Genomic DNA, 22,161 nt, shown 5'->3' with positions numbered 1-22,161 from the left:
AATGCAGTAAAGCAATGACAGAAACGCAAAGCTTCCCGCCTATTTATGCCTTTAGAACTGCATGGCCATCATTCATGTTGCACAGACAGTGACTGCATGTTTTTTTTTTCTCGTGGCGGTTGCAGCAAACAGAATTCAAGCTTTAAAGGGACACTAAAGGCAAATATTAAGTGAACGTTGGTTGTTGAAATAGTGTTCCAGAAACCTCGTAATGCTTTTTTTGTGCCAAGGAAATGCTTATTTTGAAAGAAAGTCACGTTTTAGTAGTCCGCACGGCGTTAGCGCACTTCAAGTCACCCGCCTGAACGGGCCTTTTAACGCAGCAGCTGCCGTGCCCAACGTTGCCCGCCTTTACTGACCGGCCCCCGACGCTACGGTTTCTTGTGCAACAGCGGCCATCAACTTTGCCAAGACGCAGCCACGGGTCACTCCGAAACTGTATCGTTCACTGTAACGGAGCTTAGCTTGGCCAGCAGCAGAAGTAGAGTATCAACAGAGCGAAAATAGCGAGAACCAAGCACACGCAGCAGTACGCGATACCTAAACTATCACAGAGACATGCAAACACATGCTTCTAATGAAATGCTTCATAGAATACGCATGCATTCACCATTTTTATTCACCTTCGTTGGGCAAATAAAAACAGTAAATGACACAGTGAAAATGGCGGGAGGGGAGAGGGGGGTGCTTGCCTTTATAGGAGACACGACCCAGGGAGCAGTTCTCGTCTTTTATATGAGCTGTCTCTTATAAGCAGGGTGCCGCATTCCCATTTTCTCACCAACGCCTATTTCAGTGAAGGCACACTGGTGTCTCCTATACCAAATTGTCTGTTACATCAGTGCCTCTTATAAAGGGGCTCAACTTAACCCGAGAGCACTATCTCGGACTGCTAATTATGTGATTGCCAAAGATAGTTTAGGACTCAAATTTAAGCACGCAAGCCGAAATCATGCCACATGTGTAAACAATAGCACAAGAATGCGTTTTTGTTAGCCCTAACTTACTTGTATTTCAATCGTCCATTAATGTACAACAACAATAGAAACACACTGCAAGCTTGGAAGAGAAGCTTATTACAAACATACCATCGGCGAGCAACGTCGAAAAGAACCTCTGGGTAAACACCGCCTCCTTTGGCAGCAGACTCCACAGCTAAGCATGCCTGCTCAAGCACAGCAGCTGACTGCTCCTTGCACTGGAGGAGAGCTCGCTGGATTTCGTTAGGGTTGAGAGCGTGTGCATGTGGTAAGCAGGACAAGGCCAGCTGTGCAGCGGCCCGCACCATGGCCGGATCTCGGCCTCGTGATGCCTTGTCTGCCAAAGATGCCACTTCCGGGGGTGTCAGGTGGCCCTCCCACGTGTCCATTAGAAACATGAGCGCACTGCTGCCAATTTCCATGGCTTGCCCTGGGTCCCAGTACAATGGCAGTTTGTAAACCTCTTTTTCTTTTTCAACTCAGCATCGTACATACATCATCTGTGGCTTCACTGAGGTAACTAGACCACTGCAGTTATAAAAACACTGCATACCCTGGTGAAAAGATTTATTGTAAAGTTTTGAGGCTTAATATTTTCCGGGTGAGAAACAGCGCTAAAAAGACGGGACAAGAAAGGACACGAGACGACGGCGCTGACTAACAACCAAATGTGCTTTATTCCTTCAGTCAGCATGAATATACTTCACCACTAACGTAATGAAAATACAGAAAACTCAGCCTGCGCAGAGGCAGTAGGGCGATCAACGAGGCGCAGAGGCAGTAGGGGATCAACGAGACCCTTCCGAAGGAGATAGAATTCATGTCTCGTTGATCGCCCTACTGCCTCTGCGCAGGCTGAGTTTTCTGTATTTTCATTACGTTAGTGGTGAAGTATATTTATGCTGACTGAAGGAATAAAGCACATTTGGTTGTTAGTCAGCGCCGTCGTCTCGTGTCCTTTCTTGTCCCGTCTTTTTAGCGCTGTTTCTCACCCGTAATCATGAACCAACCAGCCCAAATGCGTACCCTTCTACAGTTCATTAATATTTTCCTCCCAGATTTTTGTTCTCAAAAGTAGTGTGGGCCTCACACAAGGTAGAGCCTTGCATTAGTAAGTACAGCGTTTACTTTCAATGCAGTCATGTCAAAAGTTCAGCCAATATCAAAGCAGCACGAGAGGAAGGCAACGGCTGGCTTACCTGTGATCCAGGAAACATGAGAGGAGTAGGTGCGTGACAGCCAGTTTGGGGATACTGCATTGTGCAAGCCCAATGCGTAGAGGCCAATCTGGAAGGCGCACATGTGCAGTGCTCGGTGGGGGCCCCTGTGGTTCTGGCTGGCCGAGGGCTGGGTGAACAAAACCGCCGTGCTCGAGTTGCCACCGGCCTTGGTCAGCACAGTCTTGGCTAGCTCAAACATGAAGTGGGCCGAGGCCTCGCTCGGCTGGTTGGGCAGGCTTGGGCATGCACCTCGCTTGCCCTTCAGGCGGCTCGGAGGTGGGGGCTTCTGAGGGGCTGCAGCGACAGCAGCCGGAGCCCGAGACCCAGAGCCAGCCCCAGAAAGGGCCCCACCTCCGGATGCCAAGAAGCGTGAAGGTGCTGCCCCAACGGATGCATGCAAGTTTGGTGGCGGGCTGTCCGATGGTAGCACACACAAGCTGCACACAAAGAAATGGAGCTCCATCAGGGAGGGCGGCCACTTATAATTCAGTCATGACTAGCACTGATCAGTAGCTTGTGCGCATCACATGAGTTCATAACAACTGCTATCCACAGTTAAACGTTATAACGAACTTCAATAAAATAAAATTTTTGATATAACGGAGCATGTTTATCCATGACTTCAATATAACGAAGTTTTACTGCTACTGCAGGTGAAAACCAAGGCAATAAATTGGAACTTCTGCTGGTGCCAGTGGTCATATGGTTGACTAGCCATATGACCAAGCCATTTGGTCTTTGTGAATGAATTTTTCAAATTGAAGGTCACTTGACAGAAAGCCCGTGCTCATTGGTGCAGGCTGTAGTGTGCACTTACCGTAAAAACCGGAATATAGGTCGAATTAAAAAAAAAAGAAACGCGATGAAAAGTCGACTCTCGTCTTATACAGTCGCCAACCGATAAATCGGACAGTCGCGCGGCACCGCCGATGATCCCATAGAAGTAATGTGTAAAGACGACCGATATTTCGGACAGCTGCGAGATCTACATTCGATAATCCGGACCATGTCCGAGACTGTCGCACACGCCGAATCACCAGCCATTATCTCCTCCGGCACCCGTACCATACAAAGTATGGCCTCAGAGATCAGAACGAAAGCTAATTGGTGACCTATGAGGCTTTATTTCGATCGCAACTTAACGCCTCAGAAATTTGTGATTGGAAATGCCGATCTTGGAGGCACTGGTCCACTGTGGGAAATCATATCGACATCGCGAACATCCTACATTCCGGTTCCTGTATCCCCGCGCTGCGCTGCTATCGCCGCCATTTTGTCGAATGCGTCTGCGGTAAAGCGTTTTGCGCGTGCGTTCATTTCATATTTAGACGTGCTTTATTTTACGCCCTGCTGTATCAAAAGATCTGAGTTAAATGGCGCCAACGGTGCCCTCACAGCCAGCGCCGAAGGCCGTGCCGACGACAACGAAACGCGGCAGATACAGTCAATGCCGATTTTTCGGACGCCCGATTTTCCGGACATGCTTGAAAATTCGGACGCTTTCGTGGCACCGTCACCAGCCCCATAGACGTCAATGGTCAAGAACGTCGGAAATTTCGGATGCTAGAACTTTTTGGCGGCCGATTTTTCGGACCTTCTGCCCAAATTGCAGGTCTGAAAGGCAATAATTGAAGACCCCACCTCTGCCGCGTCTATCATCTCGTAGGCTCGAACCAGCGCTTTCGCGAGTCGACCTGTTTACGACAGTAGCAGAGTCCGAAAGTCAGCTTTGTCGCGATGCCGAAGTGTTATGGGGTGAAGCGGACCAGAAATTCAAAGGGGCCGCTATCACGGCGCCGTGCGGCGATGTCTTTGTGGATAAGCAGTGGAAATACACATAAGCGTGATGGCGGCAGGTGGCAAACGCGCCAGTACGGCTCAATCACTGACAAGCCTGATGATAAGCATCTTCAGTCAACTGCTCGATAGTGCATGTGGCCTGGGGCAGTTGCATGTGTAGTGCACGCATTTAATAGGCGAGAACCCAAACGTGCCGCGCCGCTATTCATGCTGCCTCTTTGTGCGACCGCTAAGTGCGCCGCACAGACGCGTTGCCTTCACGAACGAAACCAGCTCGTCATCGTACAGCGATCACATCACACTGGCGGAGATACAGGCAGACTTGGTTGCACGTAAGCGAAAGTGCGGGCAGCAATGCATTGACAACTTTTTTCGGCCGCCGGGACCCTGAAGTGTCAATAAAAGTATTTTTTTATGATGCATTCGTTTTTTCGGACATTCGATAATTCGGACTTATTTACGTTCCCCGTGGAGTCCGAATTATCGGATGTCGACTGTATACCGGTCATTGGCAGAAAAAAATGTGGAAGTCTCGCAACAATGGGCAGCTGAAGTCAGAAGCCTCCATTGCCATTGTGAGCATCAGCAGCGGCGGGCTGGCGGCACCGTTGGGCAACAGCATTTTGCTTTTTCTTCTGTCAAGTTTGGCTGCTTCGGTTATCCGCTGTTTCTATTTTTCTGTTTCCTTCAGAAATGAGTGGTAGCCGACGGCAGTTTACGATAGGCTTTAAGAAAAAAGTTCTCGAGTATGCCCGAAGTGCATGGCAACCTGGCAGCACAACAGGAATTCGGTGCATCGGAGAAAAGCGTCCGATACTGGAGGAACCAAAAGCAGCGCATCACATCCTGCAGCAACCAAAGAAAAACTTTGTTTTGTGGACGGACTGCAGTGCACCCCGAACTGGAAATGCTACTCGCCGAGTTCATCCGGGAGCTGTGTGCAAGGTCGCTACCCGTGACAGCGGAGTGCATCCGCGTGATAGCTCTCGAGACAGCACACGACTCTGGGCTCACGAGGTCGCAATTCAAGGGCTCGCCATCAAGGGTGCGCCGATTTATGAAGCGGAAGGGCTTTGCGCTGCGGCAGCGTACTTCCGTGTGCCAAAACTGCCCGAAGATTTCGATCACAAGCTGGTCGAGTATTAGCGCTTCGTCATACAGCTTCGTCGACAGCATTGCTACATGATGGGACACATGGGCAACGCTGACGAAACTCCGATCTGGTTTGATATGCCCTCGAACACGACTGTGACCGCTAAAGGATCAAAGCAAGTGAAGCTCTTGACAACGGGCAACGAGCATTCGCGATTTACAGTGATGCTCGCATGCACAGCCGATGGAAAGAAGCTGCCCCCTTATATCATTTTCAAGAGAAAAGGGCTACCGAAAGAAGACTTTCCTCGGGATGTGATCGTGAGAGCGAACGAAAAAGGGTTCATGAATAAGTCCCTCATGCTCGAATGGATCCGGCTCGTGTAAAATCGGCGACCCGGTGCGCTTTTTCAGCGACCGAGCATGTTGGTCCTCGACTCATTTCGAGGCCACCTCACGGCCGATGTAAAGGGAGCCCTGCCCGATGGCTGGACGGATCTTGTCGTGATCCCTGGGGGACTAACATCAATCCTCCAGCCACTGGACGTAGTGCTCAACAAACCCTTTAAAGATTGCATGCGCGAGCTCTACAATGAGTGGATGTTGGGTGACAATCCCAAGACCCCCGCTGGCCACCTACGACGTCCACCTCTTGCAACCGTTTGTGGCTGGGTGTCGTCAGCATGGAAATCTCTCCCAGAAGAGATGGCGCGCAAGTCTTTTTGCAAATGCTGCATCAGCAACGCATTGGATGGAACGGAGGACGATGCACTCTGGGACGTTACTAGTGATAAGCAGGCGTCGTCCGACTCAAGTTCGGATGAGTCTGAGTGACAGCACTTTGTGGCCTTCTGGCGTTTAACTACATATCAGTGTCCAAATAAAAAGAAATGTCACCCCAGTGCAGCTGGTTGTGTCGCGTATTTATCAAGGTAAGGGTGCGCCGCGATACTTTGCGATTTTTTAAAATTTATTTTTTTGGAGATTCAAAGTTCGGAGGGTCGACCTATATTCCGGTCCAACCTATATTCCGGTTTTTACAGTTATCCAACAAGACTACGGCCACCAGCGTGGGTTCGGACTTAGTGCACCACAGGAACATGTTGGCCGTTGGCTTGCATGAAATAGCGCACCGTTGCACGCGTGCGTTCGAGCAGTGAAAGCGTAGAGTGCAGCGCAGCAGGGACACAGTACTGCTCTCAGGAAATTCGCAGCACTTTGTTGCCTGCAGCAATACCAGCAAACATCGTACCACGCCCGCTACCGAAGGCGGTAGGAGAAACAAAAGGCTTTAACCCATGGGGGGAAATACACAACAAAGGGGTGCTGCTACTACATCTCCGTGGGCAATGCCTTAACCTATGGGCGGAAATACGCAACAAAAGGGTGCCGCTACTACATCTCCGTGGGCAATGGCTTATAGCGACACGCCGCTAAGGGAAAGGTACGCCGCTAAGGGAAAGGGTCCCTCACGACCATGTTGCATACACTTGGCATCACTGACAAATGGGCCCAATTGCTCGAGGGTGAGCAATCTCCGTTCCCGTTGACGTTCAATAAGTGTGGCTCAGCCTAGTATGTGGAACGCGCGAATACAGTCACTGCACCGCTCTTCGGCCAAGCGTTTGGAAGGGACAACATAAGGTAAGCACTCGCCACTGGCGTCGGGCACCGTTGGTGAACTCCATTCAAGCAAACCCAAACAAAGGAGCCGAGAGATTAGAGCTCTGCATGAGCTAGGCCTACGCGAAAACCCGGGCTGGGTAAAGTAGTTTTCATGATGGGGCCGGGCCCGGGTTTGAGGTGGCGAGCTCAGGTCGGGTAAGCCTCAGTCTTCATTCAGTACTTAAGATAATGTCGTCACATAGCTTGTGCATACATGTATGTTCTATATATTTTATCTTGAAAAAAAAAAAAAAAAAAAAAAAAACGCTCTTATGTCGGGGAAGCTATTTGTTTGTTTGGCTAAGTGTCATGACTGACAAGTACTGAACTCCTTGTGCTTCTTGCATTTAGGGCTATTTCATTTATGCGAAACGGGCGAGCTAGAAGTAATTAGACAAGGTGCTTATATAGTTAACATCTTAATATTCTGTGCTTTATTTGCATTCGTGATCATTTTATATCCTGAATGTTATTTTGTAATCACAGTATATAAATATAATATAAATTTATACCTATAACTTATCATCGCAAGATTGATCACAGAGCTCCAAAGCGGAAAAACGTTCTTGAAATTTCCATTAGTCCACTAAAATGAAAGGTCTGTACAGAGTCTCGTTACATAGAATCCCTATACCGGTAAAACATCGGCTAGGAAGGCACACACCATTACAATATGGAAAAAAAAAAAGATCATGGTACAAACCATGCATAACATACAGTTCTTAAAGGGACCCTGAAATGGTTTTGACGATTTTGTATGAACACACTGGGCCGGTACAGCAAGTCCTAAGGATCATTTACAGACTGATTTTTTTTGTTTTTTTTTTTTGTTTTCATGAATCTTCTTTATTGCACACATATCTTTTACAAACACCCATAGCTATTTAAGCTATGGGTGCAAACTGTATGATTTATTACAAGTAGGCTTGTGCGAATATTCGAGCACTTTGAATATTCGAACGAATAATACAGTATTCGAATTCGCTTCGATTCGAATTTAAAGTATTGAAAATTTCGAAGTATTCGAAATGAACGAATAGGTGTATATTAGTCTGCTTATAACCCCCCTGTAAAGGTGGTTTCACTGCAGTGGAGGAGTGCTATACCGTGAATACACCTTTCCAAAGAAAATCCGCACTGTCCGCTTGAAGCCTCCTGTAAAGGTTGTTTCACTGCAGTGGACGGGTGCTATACTGTGTATACACCTTTCCAAGAAAAATCCGCACTGCCGCGAAGCCCCACTTTAAGGTTAAATGAACATATTAACCTCACATCGATTCATAATTTTTTAAGTTTAAAAACTTGTTATACCAGCTTATATGCTCCAAGTATAGTAAATTTTAAAACGTAACATATTTTACAGGTTATCATTTGCATTCTACCGAAAGCCAAATCCTGCTACTATTAAAAGTTGCTTCCACTTCCTTTGAACCAAAAAGAATGACATTTGCACATGCCTTGTTACAATTAAAAAAAAAAAACGTTGTGCAGGTTGGTTGGGTCATGACAAATATGCTCATTTTTCTTGATAATATGTGATATATACTATTTGAATTTGATTCGAAATTATTCAACCAAAATCACTATTCGCTTCGAACCTAAAATTTACTATTCGCACAAACCTAATTACAAGGCTTTAAAGCTGCGAATCGCCACCCATCGCCACCTCCAGTGGGCAACGAGCATCTTCTGCCTGTGTTACAACGTGCTGCGTGTTGACGTGAGCTGAGTGACAGTGTTTACCTCGAGGTTTCTTTTCTTGGACACAATGAATTGCCCTAGCCGTGTTGTGTACCACATTTCTAACAACTGCTGACTTGCAAAGCTGCGACATCATGCAATGTTCGTGAGGCATCTGGCGAGCGGAATCCCTTCAGCTCGTCGCTGCAATGAGCGTCGCGCTCTCGCTATCTGTTCAACGCCACGATCCACGTGTCTGCGGCTTTAACTTCACCCCTGAAGACACAACCACATTGCCAGAGTTTACGCTTATCGGTGATCGTTCTCGAATTCTTTTTGTTTGTCCGCATGCTTTTGCAGGCTGTCGCCGTACAGGAGAATAAAATAAGATCAGCTGGTAGTGTGGCGCCACCTGTCGGAGCAAACATCAACCACTTCGCGAGCTTCGTCTTTGTTGCCAGACGGCGTGCTGCCGGGCACACTGGGCCTCCGAGATTGTGCGCAATATCGGAGGCCATGACTGGGCGAAGCTCAAACCGTTGAGTGTGCTCATGAGAGCACTGCGATCGCCGGCGATGCCAACGTGTCTGTGAGTTGAAGGTGCAAGGCAGGGTGAGGAGGAGGGTACAGATATAATTGTCCGTAGTAGCCTTGGTACACGGTGCACCACTTAATTTCTGGTGCGAATGATTTAGGGATGCTCATGCCTAAACGCTGACGAAATTTCAAAAAACCGTTTCAGGGTCCCTTTAAGACTGCAAGGAGAAGCTCTCAAAAAGAGAATTTTTAAGATGATATTGAAGAGTAGCACGACGTTTGAGAATGAGAGAAATTAAGGGATGAGCTGGAAAACTATGTTCATTCTGCAGAGATCCGCAAGACGCTTGAAATTTGCTCCAGTGGTAGAAGTCTAATAACAACAAGTGCCGATGCCTTCACAATTCGCAAGCCACATTTTGTGCACCTCTGTGGCTAGCGCAAGCAGCGAAAGAAATTTCAGCACAGCAGGATGTGCGATGTAACAGAGCATAGCGTGCTTAAAGCCAGAATCTCTTGATAATTTGCTTTCTTTTCCTTTTTTTTGCACAATAACATGTGAAGAAATATATTGTAAACTATGCCACAAAAAACTTAGACTGTATATACAGTCAACATCTGATTTTTCGGACCGCGAAATCATCAGAAAAGCGAATGCATGCTTTTTTTTATTCCGCTCAAGTGGTCAAATTGTTACCGCCATGTCCAAAATAGTTTAATGCCTCCCAGTACACTTATCAGGCATTTTGGTGGCCACCCAGGCTCTCGTGAGTACATTCGGTACCTGCCGCGAACCCCACTTAACTACGGTCGACGTCCGATTTCCCGGACGCCCGAAATTCCGGACATGCCTGATTTCCCGGACTCATCTGTGGCACCGTCAAGTTTCCCATAGAGTCAATGTATTAAAAAGTCCAAAATTCCGGACGCTTATAGCCTTCGCCATCCGATTTCCCGGACTTTTTACTGTTAACCGCCGACCCAAAGTCACCACCGACGCCGCCATTTTGGTTGTTTTCATATCCTCGAACCCACCATACTCGCATCGCAGGTGTGGCCAGCAGCACCGCCGCACCGCGCCGCGGCTGCCGTAACCTCGAAACCGCACATGTCAATCCGTTGCCAGCCGTAGCTTAGCCAAGCCAGACCTCACTGTGTTCGTTCACGTGTTGTTTTGTCAGCTCTGCCAGCTCTGCGGTCGTGTCTGCGGTTGATCATTTGCTGCTGCGCGCTATCTTCAGTGATCACATTTCCCAACCTTCAGCATCCACCGAGTTCCTAGCTGTTTCGTGCTGTGCTTCTCGTCGAGCGGATTCGCCGTTTACAGCGATGGCACCGACTGCTCCTTCGTCTTCGTCCGTGCCTTCGAAGCGCACGAAAAGCGCAGAAAAACGCAAAACTTGTTTTTCTGCGCAGAAGCGCAGAAAAACGAGTTTTAAAGTCAAAATTGCATGTTTATTTATCAAAGATGTCATTGAATGCGACGAAATTTGTCCACAAGAAAGAACAATCCTCCTTGTAGTGGCCACTGCCATTAAAATGCGCCAGCACCGTAATTTTGACCCTCACGGCTTTTGCGAGCTGACTCCTCGACAAGAGATTTTTTCTTCAGCGCACGCAGACACCGCGTGAAACTTCACAGGCCGGTGACCGCGCTTCCTACGGCTTTCTTCATCCATAACGGATAAGCACTCGAGAAAAGCGTTGTTCAGCTGCGCTGCTCGACGAGACACGGATCCTGCAAGTAGGCTTCACAGCACACACAGGCGCGCAGCGGCCAATGGCGGCTCCCGATCCGTACCACGTGATTTAAAGCCAGTCGCGGCGCTCGAAAAAGGTGGCAAAAGTGTGCTTCTCTTTATTATTTCCTGCGCTGCAGCAGCGCGGGCAATCGTCGTTATTTGAAGAGTGAGGCTCGGCTGTTCGCCTCATGCGGTCAACAATGGCGAGCGGCGGCGCATTATCAGCGGCAAGGTGCTCGAAGATGACACACTTTCGGCCTTTTGACAGCAACCTTGTGCTCTTTAGATGCAATTTTAAAGCATTTCCAGTTGAGTCTCGACATAGATTTTCTTTTTCAGAACAGTAGAGGTACTAATTAGGGGTGTGCGAATATTCGAAATTTCGAATATTTTTCGAATAGTGTTTGCTATTCGATTCGATTCGCACTGAAATTTTACTATTCGAACTATTCGAACTTCCCAAAGAGAAATGCAGTCAACGTCCGATTGAAAGTGACCCCTTCAGATTTTTAATATGCTTCACCTCATTACACTCTCGTATTGCGGCAAAGCTGCCTTTCAAGCTCCGTTACGGTCGAACTTAGCCAAGAGACAAAGTCCGGTTGGAAGTGATCCCTAGCCCCTTCAGGGTTTTCGCCGTACATGTACGGCAGAAGCTTCCTGGTACCAAAGGGTTTTCGTCGTACATGTACGGCATAGCGTTTATTTTTAAAACGCGCGCCGTTTTCGATCATTTCTCTTGTTTGGCCTGTGCTTCAACACTTCGGGAATATGTGGAATTTTTTTCATGCGCCGATGTCTCTCCGTTGTATTTTTTTTTCGCTTCCCAAAACGGCGCGCCGCCTATCGCTTGCCCATCCGAGCGCGTTCGCGGTGCAGCTGGTTTAAAGTGCGCGCCTTTTTCGATGATTTCTCTTGCTTGGCATGTGCTGCCACGCTTCGGGAATACGTGGAATTTTTTTCATGCGCCGATGTCTCTCCGTTGTTGCTTTTTTTATGCTTCGCAAAATGGCGCGCCGCGCGCCGGCTATCGCTTGCGCAACCGAGAGCGCCCGCGGCGCGGTTTGGTTTCAAACGCGCGCCTTCTCCCTTTTCTCTTGCTTGGAATGTGCTGCCACGCTTCGGGAATTCGTGTAATTTTTTTAATGCGCCAATGTCTCTCCGTCTTTTTTTGTTTTCTTTCCAAAGAGGCGCGGCGGCTTGTAGTCTCGCATCAGAACGCGCGCACGCGGTCCGGCTCGTTTCGGTTTCGTCCTTCGGGTGGTTTTCGCTTCTTGCGCCCGCAGAGCGGATGGCTGTTTGGTTTCTAATCTCTCAAAGGGTGACCGCTTGTTACTCTCTCATTTATTGCACCCCGGCGCGCGATTACATCTGTTTCCGCGCGGCGCTACATTACACAAACGACGCCGCCGTGATTGCGTTTCCTGTTTTGGGTTCTCGGAAAAACTAACTACGTCTTGTTGGCGATAAGACGAAGTATTACTGTAGCTTTTTCACTCGTTTTGCTTTCCGGACGGGCGCAGAACCATAGAGTTTTCTTCCGTGCGCTCACTAACGCAGTTCGCTCACGCTATGGAAGCGCGCGTCGGTTGCGCTGCTGCCGGTGAGTCGAGCAGCGATTCTTCCGATGCGGACTATTCCCCAATTGCCGATCAGAATCTGATTCATTGGATTTCAGTTCGTCAGACGAGGAGTTTTGACGAGTTCAGACTCCGATGATGATCAAGGAGCGACATCTGAAACGCGTGCGCGGGGAGCCATGCTTCAGACTATCACACGCTGAAAAGTTTTTAGTGTTTGAGCACGAGCGTTTTTAACCGGAAACGTAGTCTGGTACGCTTATTTTTGTATGTTTGTGAGCTATGTTTAATACAATGCATAATTTTTATTCATAAAAAACTGTGAAGCTTCTTTTTTTTAGGATTCTGCTTGATTTTACTACGAATAAACCATATGTATGTAGCAACAAAACTGATTTTTTTGTCACTTTACGGTCACGAAAAAAAAATTTTAGACAATTTTTTTCTTAAATAGAATCGTCTGAAGAATTTATTTCAGCAATAAAAAATTACACATTTTTGGACTGGATTTCGCGAAAAAATTCGACCCTCAAAGGGCTAGATTTTTAATATGCTTCACCTCATCACACCCCCGTATTGCGGCAAAGCTGCCTTTCAAGCTCCGTTACGGTCGAACTTAGGCAAGAGACGGTCAACGTCTGATTGGAAGTGGTCCCTAGATTTTCAATATGCTTCACCTCCTCACACCCCCGTATTGCGGCAAAGCTGCCTTTCAAGGTCCGTTACGGTCGAACTTAGCCAAGAGACAGTCAACGTCCGTTTAGAAGTGGTCCCTAGATTTTCAATATGCTTCACCTCATCACACCCCCCTGTATTGCAGCAAAGCTGCCTTTCAAGCTCCGCTACGGTCGCAAATGTATTAACTCAAGAAAACGCTGGTTCCAATATGGAGATGACAGATGTGGCAGAGTTGGGGGCTCAATTAATGCTGTTTTGGACCTAAAATTTGGGCAGGAAGTCGGAAAAATCGGACGCCGAAGCTTTTTAGCATCCAAAATTTCAGATGTTTTCATATATCGGCGTCTACTTGGCAGATTTGGAACTCCGGTCTTGAAGGGAGCACACCCTTGTCCACCACATCAGTTGGCCTTCCACAGCAGTTGAAAGAGGAGGATAGCCTGAGGAAATGGCATCTCTGCCTATCACGTGTAAAGTGTTGTCGGCAACACTTTGGTTGCACCAAATGATGTACATAAATAGAATTCGGCCTCTACATTGCCTCATTCTTGATAAGAAAGACAACTATGAAATATGACCCCACCAGCGCTTCATCAACCTAGCGAAAAGAAACACTTTCATGTTGCTATCTCACAAGAACATACTTAGGGATTCTCTGCAACTTTTTCTGAAATTTCACTTCGAAATATTCGAAAAATGTTTGAGAAATATTCGAAAATTATTCGAAATTATTCGATTCGATTCGCACTCAATCTTTATTATTCGAATTCGCTTCGCACCCAAAATTTTGCTATTCGCACAGCTCTAGTACTAATCTTAACAAAACAGGTGAAAACAAAAAATCGATGAAAATTTTTTAGAAAACTCGCGTTTTTCGACCCGCATCTCCCCAAGGCATGCATGCGTGAGCAATGTATCTATAAACATTGCGAGCGAGCGCTGTTTCGTTTGTAAAATAACCCTTGGTCCGTGGCTGTGAGTTTGGTGGCAAGATCAAGCTGCACATGTCTTGACGCACCTGCGATGCTATTGTTGTCAAACTTGAGACTCTGGCACAATTTAGTGCAATAAATCTAATTTGGCACACTTTGGCACAAGAGTGGAATCACCGAGTGAGGTTAGTAAACACAGTGTCTTTCCTACACACATTGGAATGTTAGTGAAAACGAAAAGAGTAAGCATAGCTACCTGTCTGTGTGTCGAGCCTTTACCCCAGTGGCCCGGTCCCCAGAGGAGCTGGACACAACTGAGTCGCTACTCTCGCCACTGCTGCCACTGTCACTGCCAGGTCCACACGGGCGACCCCAGCCACCGCGCCGCACCACTGTAGGCGAGTTGTCACTTGACGTTGTTTCAGGTGCACTGCTGTCAATGCTGGCCATGCCTGCAAATGACAGTGCGTACATTATGGGCAAGACAGACACTGTGCAGATAACAAATTTTAATGCACTTTATAATATATGGCAAGTGCAAGTTTTGATTCCTAGGTTTCCTACAGTCGGAGGATGAAAAGTCGAGTGTCCTAAGAAAAACAGCCAGGTTGAGCATGATAAAAACAAGGGATCTTCGCAGTATCACAGTCGACGCTTCTTACAAGAGGCTGTAATAATCCAGAACGAAAGGTCCATTGTATCTGTGGCCTATTCTATACAATATTGCAGCTGTTTTAAGTTCTGAAGCGGCCGTTTTAAATTGTTGGAACCTGAACACAAAAAACGGATTCACATGGTTATCGTACAAATACACTAGTGGCACAGCACTTTGCTGTCTGCTGACCAATGGCAGTTTCCCAGGCTCCCCACATAAAGGTAACTTTTTCCTGTCAGTGAAAAAACAAAAACTGTGTTCTAGAGATAATTCTACCACTGCAACAGCTATCACAAAAAGTTATTAATGTTATTACAGTTACAATTATTCCGGTTATTACAAAAACACGACCGCAGGAAACTCACCTAGAATGATCATAATGTTCATCATAGGTTGCTTTGACTATACATTAACAGCGGCCAAATGTTGGGAAGTTCGTTTATCACAGTAAAAACAAAACAACAACAAAAAAGATTCTTGAGGCCTTTTTAAATACCTGGCTTCTTTGGAGTTCTGAATACACAGACACTACTGTGCGCTGCTGTTTTTTAAGTATTACTCACCTGCTGAATGCTTCTTTGTTGTCCGGAAGTTTGTACACCGGAATTTTGCTTCCCAAGCCTTGAAGTTTTCCTCCCAGCCAGGACTTGAAGCCCCCTCACTACGATCACCACTGTCACCAGCACTTCTGCATATCATACAGGCCAAGCAGCCAGGTCAATAAGTGAACAAGCCAAACTCTGTCATGCAGTGTAACCTTGACATAAAGGACTTCAGTACAATGATATCCTATATATAATGATCTATTTAACTTTCTATAAAGTCATGTCCATTGAACACAACCTATGTTTAACCTTAAAGGGACCCTAAAGAAAAACATAACTTTTATATTAGTACATTACCGCTTCACAATACTAAAAGGAAGCCTCACGAAAATATATAGGCTTTCGGAGTTGACAATTTCAACGATCCTCAAGGTTAGAGATGTCCTGAAGAATTACGACTTTTTCGCAAATTTAATACTTTTTTCAGCATGTTTAAATAATTTTATGGCAGTTTATGCAGCCTTTAATGAAGTTTTTAGTGTTCTTTACCATGACTTGCATTGTTCGACCCAATTTACTTATCATTTTGTGAGTAACTAGGCCTACAAGCATGTGGAAACATATGGGTATTTTCTTCCTTAACATTTTTTGCCGGTCCAGATATAACGATAACCGGCTATAACAAAAAATTTTCCAGTTTTGTCAATATCATAAGTGGATTACACTGTAATGAAGCCACTGGCTCTCCAGCCCAACACTTTTTTTCAACTGCTCAATTGTTTGGACATTTTCTTATTGCCCCTTCCATGTAAAAGAGAACTTGTCAGCAACTATACTTTAGATAATTTCAATACAATGATTAAAGCGCCAACGTTGCCGATTTCATTATATAGCTCAGACCACTTCTAACATAACTGCCTATAGTGCAGGACTGGCACTATTAACATAGTTTTCCAGATTTCTGTCCACCTTCCCATACAACAAAACGATGAAATCAAGTGCAAACTTTGCCGATTTCGTTATATAGCTCAGACAACTTGTAACATAACTGCCTATAGTGCAGGACTGGCATTATTAACGTAGTTTTCAGAGTTCTGTCCACCTTCCCATACAAGTGAATGTACACTAGACTCTCGGTAAATGGAACCTGAAGGGAACAGTAAAATATGTTCAGTTTAACAGGAGTTCCGTTTACTGAAGGATGAACAGGGGAGCAGAATTCAACTACAAAACCAATCACACGAAATGCAGTTGTTCCATTTAAGCAGCAATTTCCCTTAAGAGATTTCCATTCACCGAGAGTCTACTGTACTTGTACAGTGCTTATTACTACGCAGCTCCACGGGACAATATGCCGGTTATAATGCAGCTACCAAGAAATTCTGCAGACAAGAAAGGTAGCGAGTGAGCTTCTCAAAGAGCGCTTAGGGCGATGTGGAGGAGAAAATGTGGAGCAAACAAATAGGGGAGGGGGGGGGGACAATAATACCGCTGCATATGGGAAGGCACTGCCCTATACTCCATTTCATCCATCAGGTGCAACCTTGTGGAAGCTATGCAAGGAGTTCGGTCATCAAAATGTGCAAGTCCGTGTGTCTCGCGTGTGGATTTCATCATTCTAAACGTGGCCTCCGTGACTGGCTCAAGCTGCTCGCTACAGAAACAAATAACGGAGGCCACAATATGAAAAGCAAAGAGACGCTAAGTGATCCAGAACAACCTATTGACAACCATAATATAAATAACGGGGTTTATCCCTAAGGCACAAAGCACCTTCATTTATTACTCAGTCTAAAAAAAAAAATCGCATTACAAGTGGCAAAATCATTGAACTATGTCTCTGTGCGAACGCATCTATTGCAAGAAGTCTCGCTGGCTTCCATAGCATTGCACCTGATGTATGAAACAGAGTATACAAGATGGAGAAGCGTTTTCTCCAACTGCTTATCTGTGGCATGCACTACACCATGCACTTCACACCAAACACACCTATACTGTTGCTTTTCAGCTCGTGCCTGGAAAGGTAATTTTAATGACTTGAACATCACACAAAGATTGTCTACAATTTCACTCTGTGCTATGCTTATTTATGTTTATAATGGTGGCCAAGGCCCATAGTTTTTCTTTTCTATGCCATAAGTGTGTTTCATCTTTGTTCTTTGCAATGGGTGTCATAGTAAAGCACATATCGCATGTGCTGCTACTACACTACACTTAAATGCTTTGCTATGTGTGTAAAATTTTACAGTGACAGCCTGCCGAAAGTTGCCGTACCTGTTGTGCCGGTGTGATTTGACCCTTGGTCCCCCAGAGTGTTCCTGGCGCATCCCTCCAGAAGCCAGAGGTGGCGGACTTCCTGATTCAGCTGTTGCCGCTACCGTGGCTGCTGGTGCTGTTGCTGCTACAACTGCAGTGGCATCACCAAGGCAGTTGGCAGCACTAACACAGCTGGTGGAGTCAGTGCTACGCTCTACAGCATTGCTTGTAGATGGTGCCGAAGTGGATGGTGCCAAGTCATCGGCCTTGGTCTGTGGCGTGCAGGACGAGCTGCCAGATGTGCTCTCGGATGCAGGAAATGATGCATTCAGCGCAGCTGCCACAGGGGGAGTAGAGGTGCTGTAGTAAGAACTAAGTGGTGGGCTTTTATACATTTGGTGGACCTCTTTGTCCAGCAAGCGATCCATAATCTGGAAGAAAAAAAATTAAAACAGCACAAAATGAAAGACATGTCAAACTGGTAGAACATACTTTGGTGCTCATTCATATTTCAATGTGCAAGGAATGTTTAAAATACGTTAAATGGGTGGCTGGGTATGGATGCACACTTCACCGTAAAACAATAAAGGCAAAGCAGCTGCTGCTGAACGTCGAGATTCGGCATTTCATAAAATGTAGCTTGTACGTTTTGTTTAGCTGACAAGCTCAAAACAAGCAGCAATTTAAGATTATAGGACTTGGTCAATACAATTTATAGAAGCATGATTCATCACTTCTAGAATGACTGATTCTCATTTTTCAATTTTTGACTATGTGGAATTTTGGCCATTTGCGTTGGAAAGCAAGGTAAGACACTACCAGTACAGGGCTGGCAAATCTACTTCAGTACATTCATGCCACAATGGTAGAAAATACGAACCTTGGCAAGCTTTTCTTGATCATCTTTATAGAACACAAGCAAAGTAATGCTGAGGTCACCCCTTTGCCGTCTTGTTCCTTCACACAACAATGGATGCTCAGCTTCTGATACATTTGCCTTTAATCCTGGAAATAAACAAATAAAGTGAAATAAAGATAGAAAATGTGAACATATTTGAAAAATATGGCCAGCTCAAAGCTTAGGCTTTACTGTGATATATAAACGTGCTTACCTAAAGCAGCTACAGCTGCTTCAAAGCCTAAAGCCTCATCTGACGGCAGCTTAGTGCCTGGATTCGGTGCACCTTTTGTGTTGTTCTCTGCAAGGAGAACAAGAACTTAGTACTTAGTACAACTACAAGTCTTGCAAAAGTCTTGTAAGCACAAAAGCATTCAGAGTTGAGGCATGCAAATGCAGCATTTATGCGGCATGGCATGCTATCCAAACAGTTCTAATTAAAGAGCAACGGACTCCAGCTAATACTGATTACAATGGCCCACAATAATCTACAAAGAAAGGTTCTTTACATTCCAAGTCTGTCCTGTCAATAACTGGGGCAGGGGTATGTTGGGAAATGCAGTGATGCTACTGAGGACTTCTGATTTGGAGCAACTTTTGGAGCAGCAAAATATCCATTTTGGAGCACTTTGGAGCAGCAAAAATTTCCATCTTGGAGCACTTTGGAGCAGATAATTTTGCATCTGGGAGCACTCTGGAGCAGCTAATTTTACATCCTGGAGTGCACTAGAGAAGCAAATTGCATTAACATTCAAGCGCCTGAATAATTATTATAGGGCTCTTATGAAGAGCTAGAAATATTTCGATTCATTGCAAATCTCATGGAAAAAATAATCTCAGTAGAACTCCATATTTCACTTGATAATGCAAAAATAAGGGCTCATACAGTTCAGTGTTCTGGATTAACCTCTTCAGCAATTATTTTCGACACTAGCAAATAAACAAAACACCGGATCAATAAAATTGTACTTTATGAAATAACACTCTAAATACATCGATGTGGTTATCAGCAGACGTGGTAGACAAACGCCGCGACGTACAACAGTGCCTCAATGCCAGAGTCACACTGTCCCTAATGCATCCCCCCTAACAACTACAAGGCGAAAGCCAGGTTCTTTTTCTTCTCGATCGATATGCTGATCCTCCCTCTCTGCAAGCTTTCTGCACGTCACCTGATTTTGCACTCCTCCTCATGATCGGCGCACCGATCACGAAAGCAGTGCAAAGCAATGATGTTATGTGATGTCATCACATGACAACATGATATATGACGCCATGATGACGTCACAAGTTTTGACGATCTATGACGTCATGATGACGCCATCACGTGATTATTTTTTGCGTCAATCGATTGACGCCGCCGACGGTCAATTTTTGTGTTTGATGAAGCATCTAAGCCTTTCGCATTCATATTGCGTATTGAACGCTAACAACCTGGCCTTACATACCAAACTGTCATCCACCATGTCACCTCTGTGCCGTGCGCGAAACAGCGTCGCTTATCATCGACTTCACAGAGTGGAATGGCTCCTCAATGTTTTAATTTTTATTGTGATAACAATTATATGGACACCCTTGATGCGTTTTTGCCATTGCCGTATAAAGTCCAAATTGATAACATAACCCCGTGCATTCTACCCGCGGGTAAAAGCTCGCGAGCACTGGCAACGAACGCGGCAGAAGCGGAGATTAAAATAGTCGGCTGTCTTCGTTGAACGGAGAGCGCATGCGAAATTTCTTCCCGCGTGCAGGCCTGCCATCGATCGCTCATCTAACAGAGAGGAAACACCCCGCCCGTCTTTCGTAAAGAGCATGAAGGGACGCCACGGGAGGGGAAGTAGGGATTGCATCGTTCGAAGGGTGCTGTCGCTGGTGCGCGCGCTATCTCCAGGCATCAACAGATGGCTCGCTAACGTTAGAGAACTCACAGCACGAAAACCGCTTCGGTTCCCGGAGCGGCAATATTCCCTTAAGCCAGAGTTTTGTTGAGTTACACGAGATCGGATCCAAAAGAGTTAGCTGCTGGCCTTACTTTGTATAACAATACAATTTGTTGGTATCGCATTCATTGCTTCGCCCTTAAGCGAAACTGAGTTTTTTTAACCGTCAGCTGTTGACCCTGGAAAGCGAGGGGTGGACGTGTAACATGGTGCAGCCGTTTCACAGTGGGCCATCAGTGACAGGCCCGCTGCTGCGCATGCAAAAACGCAATTGCAGCTGCGCTGACCAGGAGGGATGTTTTTTATTAATGAGATGACATTTTAGGAGCTGGCTCACCAGGCTCTTAAGCTGGGGCAAAGTCCCGCGCCGTAATCGTAACCTTAGTTCCAGAGGCGATCGCTACAGGCGCAGCTGGTGCGAAAGAGAAGTCTTTTTCCTCTTGTTCTTCGAGCACCTTGATGATGATATTAACGCAGGCAAAACCGCATATAGCATAGCCAACTGTAGCATGCGCACGCTCGCGCGAAAGAGAAGTCTTCTTCCTCTTGTTCTTTGAGCGCCTTGATGATGACATTAACGCAGGCAAAACCACATATAGCATAGCCAACTGTAGCATGCGCCCGCTCGCGCAAAAGAGAAGTCTTCTTCCTCTTGTTCTTCAAGAGCCTTGATGATGATAACGCAGGCAAAACCCCACGTAGCATAGCCAACTGTAGCATGCGGCACTCACTCCACTCCAGCAGTGCGCTTCGATACTAGTAACATGAATGAAGAAGACAAGGCGGTGGAGCGGAGGGCTCGCAAGGAAGCAGCAGTGCGGGCTCGCCGCCAAGACCCTGTGGTGAGAGCTTGCGAGGCCGCAGAGAGACGTCAGCGTCGTGCGAACCCTGACATACAAGTCCGCGAAGCCGAAGCAGCGGCCAAGCGCCGAAAGCAGTCGCTACTTGAAGTTGGTGGTGCCGACGCGCGCTTCAAGTGCAATTTCCTAAACCACACGTTCGGCCACAGCTGCAAGGTCTGCGACCGCTTGTGGTTTGACAACAACCTGACCACAATCGCTACTATAACAGCGTGTGACGTCTTTATATGACAGTAGAGGAATTGTATGGAGCATTCACGGTTTACCCGATTATCTCCGAGCCAGCGCCTCAATCATCATTCACTTCGTGGATATGACGTGATTTAAAAAAAAAAAAGAGCAAGCAACAAAATCGAATTGGAACCCTAGCACCCACGGCCTCGAAAGGGCAGGGCCTTTTAGGGGGTATTTACCACAGAGTGATTACAAACCCGGATGAGCTGGTAGAAGGAATGACGAAAAAGCTCTTCTGGATGAAGATACATGGATAAAGTATATCTGAGGAAAAGTGTCAACGCGTTCCCACTGTTCACGTGCTCTTCCATTGACGCGAAGCACGGAAAATTCGATATTGTTCCATATACCTATTGCTATAGCGATCCCAGACATCATTCCACGATGTCCAGAAACAGAAGTGACAGGCATTTTAGTGGCATGCGTGTATTTATTACTGAACATTGCTTTCATTGCGTGCCGAGCGACGTTTGAAACGAGCTATCAGCAGCGTTTCTGGAACAGGCGACGTCCACCGCTGAATCGCCGCCACACTTCCACGCTGCCGATTGGCCTAGACGTCCCGAGCCTCTGCAGAGAGCGCGTTTTGCTATCAAGCAGACTTGCAGAACAGAAGCAGCGTTGGCACTGTTTATTCAGCGGAATAATTCTTGGCCCGTGGTTGTAACTTTGATGGCCCCAAGATGAAGCCGCACATGTTTTTACCCGCCGGCGGTGCCATTGCCGGTGATAGACGCCGGTGATAGAAGCCCCAAACTCAAACTCTGGCGCAGTTTGGCGCAGTTGGCGCAGGAGTGGAATCACTGAAGTTGAGCAGCACTTCCATCACTGCTATGGTGGCAAAATTAATGACAATACAGTTCTGAA

General features: G+C 46.4%; 1 protein-coding gene across 1 annotated transcript in view; it reads right to left on the bottom strand.

The window, feature by feature from the left end:
• LOC119397232 (zinc finger SWIM domain-containing protein 8) overlaps positions 1-22,161 on the bottom strand; it is a gene marked incomplete in the record, with an annotated part of 161,537 nt that overhangs the window by 24,362 nt on the left and 115,014 nt on the right. The window contains 7 exon segments of the mRNA XM_037664670.1: positions 1,089-1,410; positions 2,180-2,637; positions 14,163-14,358; positions 15,125-15,249; positions 17,381-17,793; positions 18,243-18,367; positions 18,475-18,561. Coding sequence (XP_037520598.1) covers positions 1,089-1,410; positions 2,180-2,637; positions 14,163-14,358; positions 15,125-15,249; positions 17,381-17,793; positions 18,243-18,367; positions 18,475-18,561 — 1,726 coding nt within the window.

Source organism: Rhipicephalus sanguineus, chromosome 1 (assembly GCF_013339695.2).
Source record: "Rhipicephalus sanguineus isolate Rsan-2018 chromosome 1, BIME_Rsan_1.4, whole genome shotgun sequence".
NCBI lineage: Eukaryota > Metazoa > Arthropoda > Arachnida > Ixodida > Ixodidae > Rhipicephalus > Rhipicephalus sanguineus.
The sequence above is the reverse complement of the archived record's forward strand: the minus strand, read 5'-3'. Positions and strand labels throughout refer to the sequence as shown.